The 14,732-nt window shown below is 53.3% G+C and overlaps 1 protein-coding gene across 1 annotated transcript in view; it reads left to right on the top strand.

Moving 5' to 3' along the window:
* Positions 1 to 14,206, top strand: part of GNG2 (G protein subunit gamma 2) — a 14,919-nt gene extending 713 nt beyond the window's left edge. Inside the window, exons 2-4 of the mRNA XM_021401495.1 lie at positions 10,928 to 10,994; positions 11,683 to 11,843; positions 12,345 to 14,206. Of these exons, the coding sequence (XP_021257170.1) occupies positions 11,757 to 11,843; positions 12,345 to 12,473 (216 nt within the window). The 5' untranslated portion in view covers positions 10,928 to 10,994; positions 11,683 to 11,756 and the 3' untranslated portion in view covers positions 12,474 to 14,206. The remainder of the gene's footprint in view (positions 1 to 10,927; positions 10,995 to 11,682; positions 11,844 to 12,344) is intronic.

Raw genomic sequence — 14,732 nt, forward strand, 5'->3', positions numbered from 1 at the left:
GCAAAGGGCTTTCCCTGCCCCAAATCCCTCTTGCTGGGATGGATCTGCCCCCAGCCTGGCTTAGGGAGGGGGGATTTGGGGTGCCCCATCCCCACCTGCTGCCCCACCCCGCCACCCCCATTCTCTCAATGGCTGGGATTTCAATGGGAGTTCTGATTTTCCCCGCTGTGGCCATGCAGCAGGAAGCAGCACGGCTCGTGCAAGGTCTCAGGAAAAGTAACCATGGCAAAGGCACCGTGTGCCCAGGCAGCTCCCTGCTGTGCCCAGGGACTGAGGAAAAATGGTCCGAGGTTCCCTGTGCCAGAGGGAGAGGAATCCAGCCCCAAACTTCAGTCTTCTTGCAGGAAAATGGATTTATAATGAAGGAAAAACTTGAATCTCAGCTCCCCACTTATTGCTAATGAGTCCCTGATAAACTCAGGGTGTGCTGCCCCAATGGAAATGGGGTGGGAGCATAGGGCAGCATTATCCCCCTTCGCTGTACCCGTGTGTGCAATGCTTGTGGGTTTGCCCTATCATTTGTTTCCCACTGGACAGACCCCAAATCCCCATCGCACCCCCCGGGGCAGGGGCATGTCCCCTTGGCACCAGGCTGGGCCCAGCCACAGAGGATTTTTCCTCCTAACTGGATTTCCCTCCATGCAGCTGGAGCCTGCCATGCTAATCCTCTTTTCTGCCATATGGCCGCTGGCTGGATTGAAATATGACTCAATTAATTATTGCCAGGAAAGCCCCGGGGCGAAGTCTTTCTCCAGGAGGATGCTCAGAGGCGCTCCGGGCGTTGTTTTCCCACCCCATGCCATGGGCTATGGGGTCAGGCTGTTCCCTTCACACCCATTTTGGGCCTTTTCTTGGCATTTCCATCCCTTTGCTTGCTTACCAGCGGCACGCTGCCAGCTGCCACCTGTGACGTGAGCGCGGCGATCTCAGCACCATCTGGATCCCCAGCCCCAGGTGCTGGCGTCGTGCTCCTTGGGGTCAGGGCATGGCATCCCAGAGCAATGCGGGTAGCTCTGCTGGAGAAACCCAATGATGTGGATTGCTGCCAACCCCCAACCCAGCCAACACCTCCACCACCCAACGCTGGAGCTCAGTGCATGGCAACATCGCCAACTTGGCACGGCGCGGCACTGCCTTCCGCCCGGCCCCACAAACGCACCCGCCTGGATTTTGCTGCTTTGGCCTCAAAACAGCGGTGGCCGAGGCACCACTTCTCCCTTTGAAAACCCGTGAGTCATGGGAGGAGGGAAGGCAGCGCCGCGCACGCAGTTTCCATAGCAATTGGGACTGGAGAGGCGGCACCCAGCCCGCGGCCCTACAAACGCTGCCTGGCCCCACCAACACTTCTAGGGGGCTGTAGGGCCCAGTCCCACACTGGTTCCCAGGGGGCTCATATCTAGGCCTTCCCATCTCCATTTTGGGGTTAGGAATCAGGGGACGGCCGTGGGAAGAGCATCATTTTTGGCATGAGTCGCGTCGGTGCTCAGCGGGACGTCTCGCTGTGCCTGGAGCGGGATCAGAGCGTGCGTTCATGGCACGCACAAGTGGGAGAGGCAAGCAAAGGAAGCGGGGTGTGGGGTTGATTTTCTTGCTTCTCAGCCTCTTTTCTGACTGTTTTAACCCTCTTGATGACGGCGGGTGAGTTGGTTGGGAAGGCAGCGGGATGCTGCAGCCCAGGCCATGGGATGCCACGGGATGCAGCGCAGAGTGTCCCCGTGTGAGCTACGTGCGCGGAGGATGAGGTCTGAAATAACGCATCTCCTCCATTTCGTGCAGCCAAAATCATTCTTTTCCACACACTCAGTGGGGAAAAAATAACAGAAAAAAAAAAAACCTGGGATGGCATCGTACCAAACCTTACACCTCCCCACCTCGCCGTTGGCTGGTAACAGCTCTGACAGCTCTTGGGCAGCGGCAGCTGGGTGAGATGCAGGGAGCGGCAACCACCTTGGGTTTAAAGGGCACCATGAAAGGCCCTCTCCATCCCAGCAGTGTGCTTGCAGGCTCTGATGCTGGTCTGGGTGTGCTTCAGCCGGGGACAGCAGCAGCACCATGGTGCGTGTGCACGGTTCGAGGCAGCACGCGTTGTGCTCAGTGGATCAACTCCTTGAGCTGAGCCGCTGTCTCTGTTTAACGGGCTTAGTGCCCTCCTCGCTTGGGAAGGAAAGTTAGCTCCGTGCCTCCTGTAATGCAACCTGGTAGTTGCTCCTCCTGGGTCTGTAAGAGGGGCTGTAACTTGGCTTCCCCACACCTTCAGAGCTCATCACGCGTCCTGAGCAATGAACACCATGCAATCCCAGCAATGGGAAAAAAAAAAAACCATTGCAGCACAGGATATTCCCGCTGCAGCTCCGGGCAGACCCTGCTATGCTGCTGCCTCACCCCCAGCGTGCTGCCCTGCACCTCTCCCGCTGCAGCATCCTCCCTCCTGGGGCTGCCAAGCTCCATCAGCACAGAGCTGAGAGCTGGAGCCTCGGAGGAATACGAGCCACGAGCAGTTCTGCTCGAGGGAGATGTGCTGTGAGAGCGCCTGGAGTTGAAGAATGGGATCAGCTCCTTGGTGCGGGAGCTTCCCCGGCTGGCACGTTGGGGAACACGCTGACAGCGCCCGGATGGATTCATGGCACTAATTATAGGGCTTGTCAGCGCTGTCGTGTCGGCGCTGCCGTGTGGGGAAAGCTGTGCTCCTTTGGTGATGGGAATAGGGACAGATTCTGCAGCTGCATCAGTCCCCATGTCCCAACCCATGTCCCATGTCCCAACCAATATCCCATGTCCCATGTCCCAACCCATGTCCCATGTCCCAGCTAATGTCCCATGTTCCAACCCATTTCCCATGTCCCAGCCTGTGTCCGATGTTCCATCCCACGTCCCAACCAATGTCCCATGTCCCAACCCATAGCCATAGGGCCCCAAGGACAGGCAGGGTGTCCACTGCGGTGTTGGAGATTCGTGCTTCTTAGGCCATTCTCTATCAGAAGTGAGATGTTCAGCATCGATGTAATTCATTTTTGGTCACATTTTTGGTGGTTTTTGCAGCAAGGAGGGAAGTGAGGTGCAGGATAGGGTGCTGGAGGTTGGTGCCCATGCCCCATGGCACTGTAGGGTCTGGTTGCTTTCCCATGCTCTGGGGCTGTCCATCTGCCCATGGGCATGGTCTCCTTGCCACATCACTGCTTCCAAACCTTTCTGGGTCCTCTTGGAGGAACGCCAGCATGTCTAAGCCCCCTGAAGCACAAAGCAATGGGAGTAACTCTCAGTATCTGGATTTTGAGCCGGGTGTTCGTGTCTGTCCAAGGGTTTTATCTTGGGAATTGCCTTTGAGCAGTTCTGGGGAGTCCTGAAGCATGCCCTGAATGCACCGGGAGCTGCACAAAGCCCATCAAGGGAGCAGGTTCCCTCTGTAGCTGCTCGGCAGTGCAACTCGTGACACTTCCTGCTCTTCCTTCTTATCTCATGGAATCTCTCACCACCTCCATACAGCATCTCTCGCACAGAGCTGTGCTGGGTGCTGCCATGACTGCAGCTGCTCGCGGTCACGTTGGCTCCACACACACTTTGGGATGTCCATGCTCCCTCCCGGGGTCCCGCTGGCCATGCAAAACCCGCACCACCGTCACATTTTTGAGATGGAGGCTTTGGCTCTGCAGGATGCTATGCTGGCACGTTGTGCCATTTTATCTCACTTGTTTTGTGGTTAACGTTGGCTCCCAGTGCTCCTGCCTGCCTGGCTCTTGGCTTTGATCTGTTTTGACCGGAGCTGGATGGGGAGAGGGGGGATGCAACACCTCAGAGAAAGAGGTGGGGTCACTGTCCACAAGAACCGTGGAGATGTAGCACTGAGAGACATGGGCAGTGTGCAAGGTGGGGTGGCTTGGACTTGGAGATCTCGGAGGTCTTTTCTAACTTGAATGATTCTGTGAGAGGAGTGGGCTGTTTTGCAGATGGATGTCAGGCCAAAGGGTAAATGATGGTGGTGCTGGGATGCTGTGCTATGGCAAGAAGCTCCAGCTGAAATTTTGGCTTTTGCCAGGGTGGGATGCATTGGCCCAGCAGCAGGTGGCCATGGGAAGAACTGCCCTAGGATCTTCCTCTTCATTTTCATAGAATCATAGAATGGCTTGAGTTGGAATGGACCTCAGAGATGTCCCTTCCAGTGCAGAATATTCAATGTGTCTATGATTCAGTGATTCAGGCTGGAGTTTTCTGGTCCATCCACTGTGAGTCCATGAGGTTCCAGGATCATATCAGGAGCTGCTTTCCTTTTGTGGCACAGGGAAACCCTTCCAAGTCTTCTCCACACAGCTCTATGCGCATTCTGGGGGGCTTCTGCCCCTTTGCTTGGGGTCCTTTGGGGCCATCAGCCCTCCACAACCTGTAAAAACTACTCAGAGCTCTTCCCATCAGCTCTGGGATTGTGTCTGCACTTGGAGGAGCTCTTCTCCTGCCGGGAAGGCTTTGAGCATTGGCAGGGTCTTGTGTGAGCCCATGGCCGGGTAGGACCTAGTGAAGAGCTGGTGGCCTCAGGACCTGTGCTCCAACCTGCCTCAAAGACAGCATTTCCACAGGGCTTTATGTTCAATTATTCAATGCTGGCCTGTTTGTGCTCCATCCATTGTATTTTTAATACTGTGATGGTGTTTGCGCGGTGCTCGCAGTGCTGGTACCATCAAAATACGTTGCATTATTTATCAGCTGATTTAATATAATTGCTGCTCAGCCTGGCGTCCTCGCTGGGGGCTGGATCCATGTCTGCTGCTTCCTGGCTGATGCCTGAGGGTGAACGCAGCCACCCCCAGGAGGCACAGACAGCAAATGAGGGACATGCTGATGGGTTTTGAGCCTACATCTGAGCCCTGCGTAAATGTTCCCATTAATGGCTGCAAAACTTAGTCTGGCTTGGAAGGGATGCTGCTCCTCCATCCTACACGTAGCTGAAGCCTAGCTTCCAAAAGAGCAGCTGGCTTCAGTGGTTTCTGCAGCTCAGGCTGGCAGCGATACAGGGAGCAGCAGCAAGATGGGTGCTGAAGAGCCAATGGGCAGGGAAAGCTGAAATGCAGCGGCTGCAGGTTGTTCTGAGGGGCTAAGGAGATGGGAGTGGGCACGGAGTGAAATAACTGAGGCATGTGGGGTGTGCAGCATGGCTGGGGTGAGAGCTGTGGGCCCCATCCTGCCCTGCATTCATCATGTGTCTTCATCCCCACTGCAGTTTGAGATGGAGGGATGGATTGAAGGAGGAAAGGAGGCAGGGAGAGAGGGAGGGAGGGATGAAGATAATGGATGGATGGATGGAGGGAGGGTTGGATGGATGGAGGGATGGATGGATGGATGGATGGATGGATGGATGGATGGATGGATGGATGGATGGATGGATGGATGGATGGAGGGATGGAGGGATGGATGGAGGGATGGATGGATGGAAGGATGGATGGATGGAGGGATGGATGGAGGGATGATGGAGAGATGATTGGATGGATGGATGATGGTTGGATGAATGAATGATGGAGGGAAGGATGGAGGTATGGATGGATGATGGAGGGAGAGATGAATGATGGAGGGAGGGATGGATGGAGGGATGACTGATGGAGGAAAGGGTGGCAGCATGGCTGGATGCTGGAGGAAGAGATGGATAATGGATGATGGAGGGAAGGATGTAAGGATGGATGACAGATGGAGGGGTGACAGATGAAAGGGTGAGCTGTGTGGGAAATGCCGCCTTGCGTGGCTTTACCCGGAGTTTCACAAATATTCTCTGGCTTCGCATTTTTCCTTTCCTTTTTTACAATGCCTTGCACTGCAAATGTAAAACCACCGCCCCAGCAAGTAGCTCTTGGGCGGTTTTCTTCTTCTGTCTGCGCAATAACAGTGTTTGCTGAGTATGTGTCACTTCGCGACGCAGCAAGAATGATGTTTGGTGTCACATGCAGTGCACTGACTCAGCAGGAAGTGTGGCAGGAACGCAGCAGCGGCGGCTCGGCGTTTCCGGCAGATTATTGTCAATAACACTGTGAGAAAAACCGGGTTTCAACAACAAAGGAGAAAACGCTCCGCGTGCACTTTAAGGGGAAAACAGGCTGGTGCAGGGAGTGGGGCTCTGTGGGAAAATCGAGATGCTGCGTCTTGGGGCTGATGGATGTGCTGAGACTCAAAACCTTTGCCCCAAGAGCCCCTGCCCCAGCTGAGCCCTCTGCTTGCATCAGAAGGGACCCAGGTGTGCGGGCTGCCCTGTAATCACTTTCTGCTCTTGCCTGGAGGCTGCAGCAAGCAGGGCCAGCAGCAGAAGTGCTGTGGAATGGAGGCAATGTGGGTCAGATGAGGAGCAGGAGCAGCAGCAGCCGCCTACTTCTGGCTCACCAGCCCTGCTGACCCCGTTTGCGGCACCGCTTGTCCATGGGAAACAGCTCAGCGTGCTCCTTGGGTTTCAGTGCAATAAATCATTTTTCAGCATCATGGATTATAAAAGCACGGGGATTTATTTTTCCTCTTTTCCTTTTTTCCCCTCCCTTCCATTGGAAACCTGCTAAAATCACCCACATTCCATGGTGATCCTCCTCCTGCTGCTCAGGATCTGGCCGTCAGCAAACTCTTTAGGAGCTATCTTACATTTGCAGGTTAGCCATAAAGAGATTTACCCCACAGCCCACGCACAAAGTGTAGCAAATCTCAGAAAATGATTGTAAATCTCGGCCACCTCCAAACCGTGATTGAGGGGTGGATCTTAAAGGCACCTGCTTGTGGCGCTGGGAATGCTTAAAGAAAAGAAAGAGAAGAGGAGCGAGAAGGGGGGAGGTAAAAAAGACAAAAAAAGGAAGGAAAGGGGGGTAAAGAAAGAAATGCTGAAAAAGGGAAAGAAAAGAAAGGGAAAAAAAAATAAAAGAGAGAAGGAAGGGAAAACCATCTCCCAGCCTCCTGCCTTGACGGAGATAGAGCAAAGGTGGGGGGAGAAGGAGTGCTAAGCAGCACCGGGGCTTTGCTCCACCACAGAGGATAGACTGTGACCTGTTTGATGTATTTGAAGCTTGAAATTGTTCCTTGTGAGTAATGTGGTTCAGGTGCTTATCACTAATTAATTCTTTCGTAGTGCGGATACCTAATTAAAGCAGTCTAAGGTAATTCCTGAGGGGTCTTAAGCTAAAGGGATGGTTAATGGGGTTGTTTCTGCGCTGATGCAACTCATGGGGCAATTCCCAGTGGCTGGAAGGGCTTATTAGGTTCTGTGCGGCTGTTACTTAAAATAAAATTCCAATAAAGGTTTGATTTGGGTGAAGTCATTAGAGATAGCAGCAAGGCTCCCACGGCACAGCAGGGCTTCTCTGGGCAAAGAGGTGATGTAAAAAGGCACAAGTTTGGCGTTTCCAGGGCTAAATATGCCTAAAAGCATGACTTTCTGGCCAGATTGGTCACTGGCCTTCCCAAATTCCCCTGTTCTCCTGCTATTCCTGCAGGCTTGGTGAACGATCATGAAGGGCAAGGTGTGCAAGGCATGGGTTTGCCCTTTTGGGAATGGTGCTGCACAGCAAAAGGCCAAAATCCTTCTGCAGATGTAATGCTGAGAAAACCAGAGGATCATAGAATCATTTGAGCTGGAAGGGACCTTTGAAAGTCATCTGGTGTGACTCACAGTATCTAGTCCAATCCAAAAGACTGTGTAATGGCACCCCGGGTCCGTGCCCTCCTTCCAAGCCTCACCTTGCACCTCCCATTAACGCCTTTGTCTTGATGCTGGGAGATACTTGAGAGCTGTGGGACAAGGGGTAGGGAACTGGGATTTCTGAGCAAGCTGAATTTGTTTTAAGGTCAGCTGGAGTTCTTTTGGTGAAGGCATCAAGAAGTGAAAGAACCAAGAACTCAGCTATGTGATGCCTGTTCTAATGAAAGAGCAATTAAGTTTTCTACTGGTCTCACCGTGGTAGAAATGAGCCTTTGAAATGAGGGTTTCTGATGTTTTGTGTTCCCAAAGAAGACCACAAACAGGCCAGAAACCCATGGGTCAGGCAGTTGCCAGGCTGTGGGATCCACTGGATAAGGCTGGAGTAAAACAACAACCCAGGGTCTGCCTTACAGCAGAAACTTCTGCCATGAGAAATAGGCTTGTAGACTGGTCTGAGTTGGAAGGGACACTTAAAGGCCATCTGGTCCCACTCCCTGTGATGCACAGGGACACTCATGGCTCCATCGGGTGTTCAGAGCCCATCCCCTGACCTTGGGTTTCTACAGAGATGGGGCACCCACCACCTCTCTGGGCAGCCTGTGCCAATGCCTCACCAACCTCAGTGTAAAAAACTTCTTCCTGGAAGGGCAGCTCCTGGGGGTTCTCTCCCGCCCTGGGAAATGACCCTTCACCCTCATCACCTCTTAAGAAAACAATTAAAAAAAATAGGAGAATAAAAGGAAGTCGAGGTTGCTTTCAGTTTGTCTTCTCTTTTCAACCGTTAGGACACGTGTGAGAAAATAACAACCCGAGATTCTCACTTCCGTACGCCATCCACGGGGTTCCCAAAGGCAAAAGGGAAGGCTCTAGAGCGGGGCTCCCAAAATGCTCCGGGGGGGCGGGTCTGCCCCATGCTCCAGTTCACATCTGTGTGCAACCCTGTGCTCTGCTTTGGAGGAGGCTTCTCTTGAGCTGCCTGGGATGGGACGCACTGCTGTCCTGCACCATCACCTCCATACATACCTTATATAGGAGATTTTGGCTTTGTGGTCACGGATGGGTGAAGCAGAGCGTTGCTCCTTACACAGCCACATCCAACCATGGGCTCTTTATCCCATGCACTGATTTCAGAGGAGAAAACTCACTGGGAACCTCCCTCCATGGACCAGTTTTGGAGGACAAAACTCACTGGGAACCTCCCTCCATGGACCAGTTTTGGAGGACGAAACTCATGGGGAAGCTCCCTCCACTTATTAATGTTGGAGGAGATAACTCACTGGGAAGGCCCCTGCTGTGCCTCACCTCACTCCATGTGAGGTGCATCACTTGATGCTGGCACTGCTTTTGGGTGAAATGCAGCAGCACAGGGCTACGCAGGGCTAAGATCATACAATTATAGAATCGTTTGAGTTGGAAAGGACTTTTAATGTCATCTGGTTCAACTCCCCTGCAATGAACAAGGAGCAGTGGGTTCTCTGCCCCCTCCATTCCAGCGATGGGAGCCCAGAACAGATCCGAGGTTGGCACCAAACCCTGGACATGGGCATCCTGACAGCATCAGGGCTGGCCCCACACTTGTCACACCTTGTGCCTGGCTGCTGGATGGCATCAGCTATTGGCGTGATAACAAAGCTGTTGCCATGGAAACAGGCTCATTTTCACCCTCTAATTTCTTTCTGACTTTGCTGTTCTGTCTCCGACCCATGAGCTGCTGTTTGGTGATTCCAGTGCCGCGTTGGGCACTGGGCAAGAAAATGTAGGTTGGGAAAGAGAATGTGGCTTCCTGCTCTTTTCTTTCTGTCAGTAGTATTTTTACAGCTTCCTATGTCTACTTAGTCATTATTTTTCCAGTGGAGCAGCCTGTTTTTAGAGATGGCTTTTAGCACAAATAAGAACGGTGGAGATGATTCTATGATTCTGTTAGGCTGAATCTCTTTAAATGGACACCAAAGTGCCTGCGACAGGTCTCTGGGCTCAGAAATTTCACTGCTGGGTCTTGCTTGCTGATGCCCATGCTCCAGAGAGGTGGTTGAGTCACCATCCCTGGAGGTGTGAAAGAAACATGTAGATGTGGTGCTAAGGAACATGGTTTAGTGGGCAACATTGGTAGCAGGTGGGCGGTTGGATCTTAGAGGTCTTTTCCAACCTTAATGATTGTATGATTGCATGATTCTATTCCAAAAAAAAAAGCAGTGAATTGCCCAATGGGCTCTGCTTAATGAAGCATGACTGATGTATTTGAATGTTTTCTCCTTTCTGCGGTCAGAAGAGACCCCACGAAGTGGGATCTTCCCCTGTCACTTGGGCTTAATCTCAAGTTGATGTGGGAGGAGAAAGAAATTCTCCTCAGTGCTTAAAAAGCAGCACTTTGGTGGTGAGTACTGAGTTCAAGTTCCTTAAATTGGTGACTTTCATTGCAGAACGGGCTACCTTAGAGCACATTTTGCATTGGGCTGGGTCTCAAAGGCAGCAGCATCCCTGCTTGGGACACCAGCATCTTTGCAAAACATAAAATCACAGATTCATTCAGGTTGGAAAAGACCACTAAGATCCCCAAGCCCAACCCCACCCCACTGCCCACGTCCCTCAGTGCCACATCTCCACTGTTCTTGAGCTCCTCCAGGGACGGTGACCCCACCACTCCCTGTGCAGCTGTGCCAATGCCTGTCAGCTCTTACAGAGAAGACCTTTTCCAGTGCTGTGCAGTGAATAGCCCACAGCCACTCTGCACAGTGCCCAAGCATCAGATCAACCCAAGAGCCTGAGCTGTAATCACAGCCCAGATACTGAAAGAGGCAATACCCAGGTACTGTACGACATAAACATCATTAGCATGGAAATCAAACACCATCCTTACTCATTAACCTGTGGTCTGCAAGGCAGGAATCCTATTATCCAGATGCACTGTGCTGCAGAAGTGCAGTGGCATCGCTGTCCCCATGCGGTGCCACTGAGCCCACAGCTCTGTGCCACTGCTGGCACCAGGTACAGCACCCCTAGGGCAAAGCAGGCTTAGGGAATTCCTGCTGATTCCGCTGGGAAACAGCCAGGGCACCGCTTGCCAGCAGCCCTCAGATATTTGCCTGCTGACTTGAAACCTCTTCCTGTGCTGAAAGTCTCACCGCATGCAGAGTGTCACTGTGGTCTGTCCTCAGCAAGATGCTGAGAGCCGGAAGGAAGCCCTGAGCCCTCCCTGGGGCCAGAAATAAAGGTATCACCGCAGCCACCCGAGCAGACTGGTTTTTAATTTCTCTCCATTTCCCTCTTTCTGTGAAGGTGTCGAAGGCCGAAGTGGAGCAGCTGTTGCCCTGAGGACACCCAGCACCAGTGAGACTCACCTTTGGTAAAGCAATGCTGCCCACATTGAGCAGTGGGTGCTGGGAGGGAAGGTGGGCTGGGTGCCTGGCTAGGGCTGCCAGGGCGTAGAGGATGTGGGGTATATGGGGTATACGTGGTATATACATTATATGGCATGGAGGTTATACAAGGTATGTAGGGCGTATGAATTACATGGGGTATATGGAGAAATATTCATAGTGGAGCTGGCATGGCCATGCTGAGCATCCCTTGTCCATCTGGGGTGGAAATCTTGAGCAATAGGAAACTCCTGCATCCTGTTTGGCATCCGATAGCTGGAGCTGGCAGCAGGGTTGGAGCAAAGCAGCTCTGCACGGCCACCCCACAACACCTATGGCCACCCCAAATCCCCCCAGCTGCCCCAAAAGCCACTGGTTCAGAGGGCATGAGGCTGGGGGAAGTAGAGGCAGCCCATGAGTTTGCCCCTTTGTTTCTTACTGCTTTGTTGCACTGCAGCCTTCCTTGTAATACCCCAGCGTCCCCTAAGCATGGCTAATAGGGAATCTCCATTCTGGCAGCAGTGTCCATGGAGGATGATGGCTCTCTGCCCTTGCCCAAATGCAAAGCTAAATGCTGGTCTACATCTCCCCCCCTCACACCCATGTTCACATGGCCCAGCTCTAACACCTCCACACCCCAAATACAGCCCCACCAAACTGCTTTTGGGATTTCAGGGATTCCAGGCTCTGTGCCGAGCCCCTGTCCCCGCTCCTGCCTGCTGCCCGCCCGGGGAGTGCCCGGCGTGCCGATGGCCAGCAACAACACCGCGAGCATAGCGCAGGCACGCAAGCTGGTGGAGCAGCTGAAGATGGAGGCCAACATCGACAGGATAAAGGTGATGCAGCCAGGGACTTGTTGGGCATGTAGAGGGATGTTGTGAGGGTACGTGCTGGTCAGTGTTATATTGCAGGAGCCATCGGGCGTGGTGGCAGGATGTGGTGGGTATGGAGGACATGTGTCCCAGTGGCCCCACGGCCATCCCATGGTCATCTCATTAGCCATGGGAGATGATTTCCTAGAGAAGTTCCCATGGAATGGGATGTTCTGTCCCCACGGTGGGATGGTTTAGGGACATGGCTTAGTGGGCATGGTGGTGGTGGGTCAGTGGTTGGTCTAGATGATCTAAGTGGTCTTTTCCAACCTTAATGATTCTATGATGCTACGATTCTGCAATTCAAGGCAGGATGATCCATCCCCAAGGCAGGATGTCCCATCCCCAAGATGGGATGTTCTGTCCTCAGGGCAGGGTGCCTCATCCCCAAGGTGGGATGTCCCAGCCCCAAGGCAGGACGTCCCCCACGCCATCCATCCCCAACACATGGCTCCTTCTCCGCAGGTGTCCAAGGCAGCGGCAGACCTGATGGCATACTGCGAAGCTCACGCCAAGGAGGACCCCCTATTGACCCCCGTCCCGGCCTCAGAAAACCCCTTTAGAGAGAAGAAGTTCTTCTGTGTGATCCTGTAAAGCCTCAAGGAGCCTGACAGGCACTCAGGCCACCCTGAACACTGATGTAGAGTTTTTAGGAACGGGGACGACCTGCTAGTCCACAGAATTTAAACAAAAATAAGTAAAATACATGGCCTGGAAGCTACAGAGATGTGCATGTTTAAAGAATCTGGCCGCCTTTGGGGGATATAAGATGATCCGCATTGCGAGGCAAAAGATCTGAAGTCTGTAGAGTTGCCTAGAACGAAAAAAAAAAAAAAAAAGAAAAAAAAAAAAAAGGAATATTCATGTAAAGAATAAATTCGTGTCACTTTTCAGCTCACAAAATTGTTTGATTGTTCCGTATTTAAAGCACCAGAGTGGTGCTGAGCAAAGTAACCGCTAAGGATGTGCATAACCTTCTTGGAATGATGTTGTTGGTTCCTTTCCAAGTCTAGTTTTTTTATTTAAGCTGCCGGATCTATAGCTAGATGGCTGTGATGTTACTCAGTGTTGGGTCTCGTGCTTTCCCATTCCCCGCTTCCCGTCTTGTGCCTGGTGGCTTCGCCCCGCGGTGGATGGTATTGTGCTCGCTGCTTCGCGCTCTGTGACGGCTTTCGGTAGTAGTGCATGGGGTTTGGTCTCTGCTCGCCCGCTGCGGGTTTTCTGTTCTGTCTGACACCATGGGCCGGCGGGAGATGCTGCGGGAGGTGATGCTGGAGGTGATGCTAATGGCAAAGCCAACCCCTGCAGCACCTCCCGACACAGCTGCAGACCCCAAAGCCTCTTTTTCCTCGGTCCATCCCTTTGTCCCACACCTCCGTGCCTCTCCCCTGCTCCCTGCCTGGCTCTTCCTGCCTGTCCCCGTGCCCATTCCCCTGCAGCGACGGGAGAGTGCTGGGTGCAGGATGATGCCCAGAGCACCCCGCTCCCGCAGTGCCTGATGCTGTGTTCACACACAGCCCTGTGCCAGGGTGAGGGCTCATTCCCAGGTCCAGCATCACCCACCATCAGCATTTTGGGGGAAAAACACCTCCTTTTGGGGCTGTTGGATGCTTGTGAGGACATGGCTCACCAGGAGCCTCCAGGACACTCCAATGCTCCACATCCAACAGGAGCACCGGGATCCCATAAGGTACTCTGGGCTCTGCATTAACCCCATAGAATCATAGAACCATTAAGGTTGGAAAAGGCCTCTAAGATCATTAACCCCAACCGCCAACCCGTCATCACCATGCCCACTAAGCCATGTCCCCATTAGCCCCAAACCACACCTACCCAAGAGGGCAATAGTCTTTAGGTACCTTTCTGAGAATCTTTCTAGCCCGTACCAAGTGCGTTTTGGGTTTTCTACCTTTTCATACTCTTTTTCTAGCTCCGGTTGGCTGTGGGATGGCGCGCCCGGGGCCGGCCCCGCTCGTGGTGTTTCCGGGCCGTGTAAATACCCCCCCACCCCTTTGTCCTGGTCGTTGTGATGCCGAATTTCCGCTGAGCGCTGTCATGGTTTGTAAGAAGTTTTTTAACGACTCGCATCTTTTACAACAGGAATTCTTAATACATCAACAAAGAGCAATGCGGCCGTGTTCGCATCGCTCGTTCTCCATGCAAAAGCCCTCGGCCGCCTCCATCCCGGGCATGGAAGGGAAAATCCGTGGAGCATCGGTGTGGGGTTTGGGGGAAGGCAGCGCGGGGAGGTCGGCGTCGCGGTGTAGCGCATCCCCGTCCCGCGTGGTCTGTGTACTCGTTGGAAATAAAGTTGGGATTTGTTTCAAGGCTGCGGTGGTGATGGTGTGTGGGTGCGGGGGGGCAATGGGAGGCTGAAGGGAGGGTGGCCTGGCCTGGGTCCTGTAGGCTGTGGGGAGGATTGGGAGTGAGAAAGAGTGGGGTCTGGGCTCCGCAGGGAAGGGCAGTGTGAGGCAAGGCAAGGCAAGGCAAGGCAAGGCAAGGCCAGGCAAAGGAAGGCAGAGCAAAGCAAGTGAAAGCAAAGCACTGCCCTCTCGCACTTGCTTCCCTTCCCCAGTGCTGGCCATGCCTCACTGACCATCTATTGAATTGTCAAGTTTTTTGAACATGAAGGATTTTTTCCAGACACATTTCGAGGCTGAATCCCCTCTGGTGGTCCTGGGCTCAGGCAAGGCATTAGGAACATATGGACGTAGGTTGCCCAGACAGTGGCAGGTGCCCCATCCCTAGGGCTGCCCAAGGCCACGGACAGCTGAGCTGGGGGGGCTCGCAGCCCAGGGCAGGGGTGGGCCTGGGGGCTATAAGACCCCTCCCAGGGCTCCATGACGCCTCAGG

The sequence above is a fragment of the Numida meleagris genome, chromosome 6 (genome assembly GCF_002078875.1).
Source record: "Numida meleagris isolate 19003 breed g44 Domestic line chromosome 6, NumMel1.0, whole genome shotgun sequence".
Lineage (NCBI taxonomy): Eukaryota > Metazoa > Chordata > Aves > Galliformes > Numididae > Numida > Numida meleagris.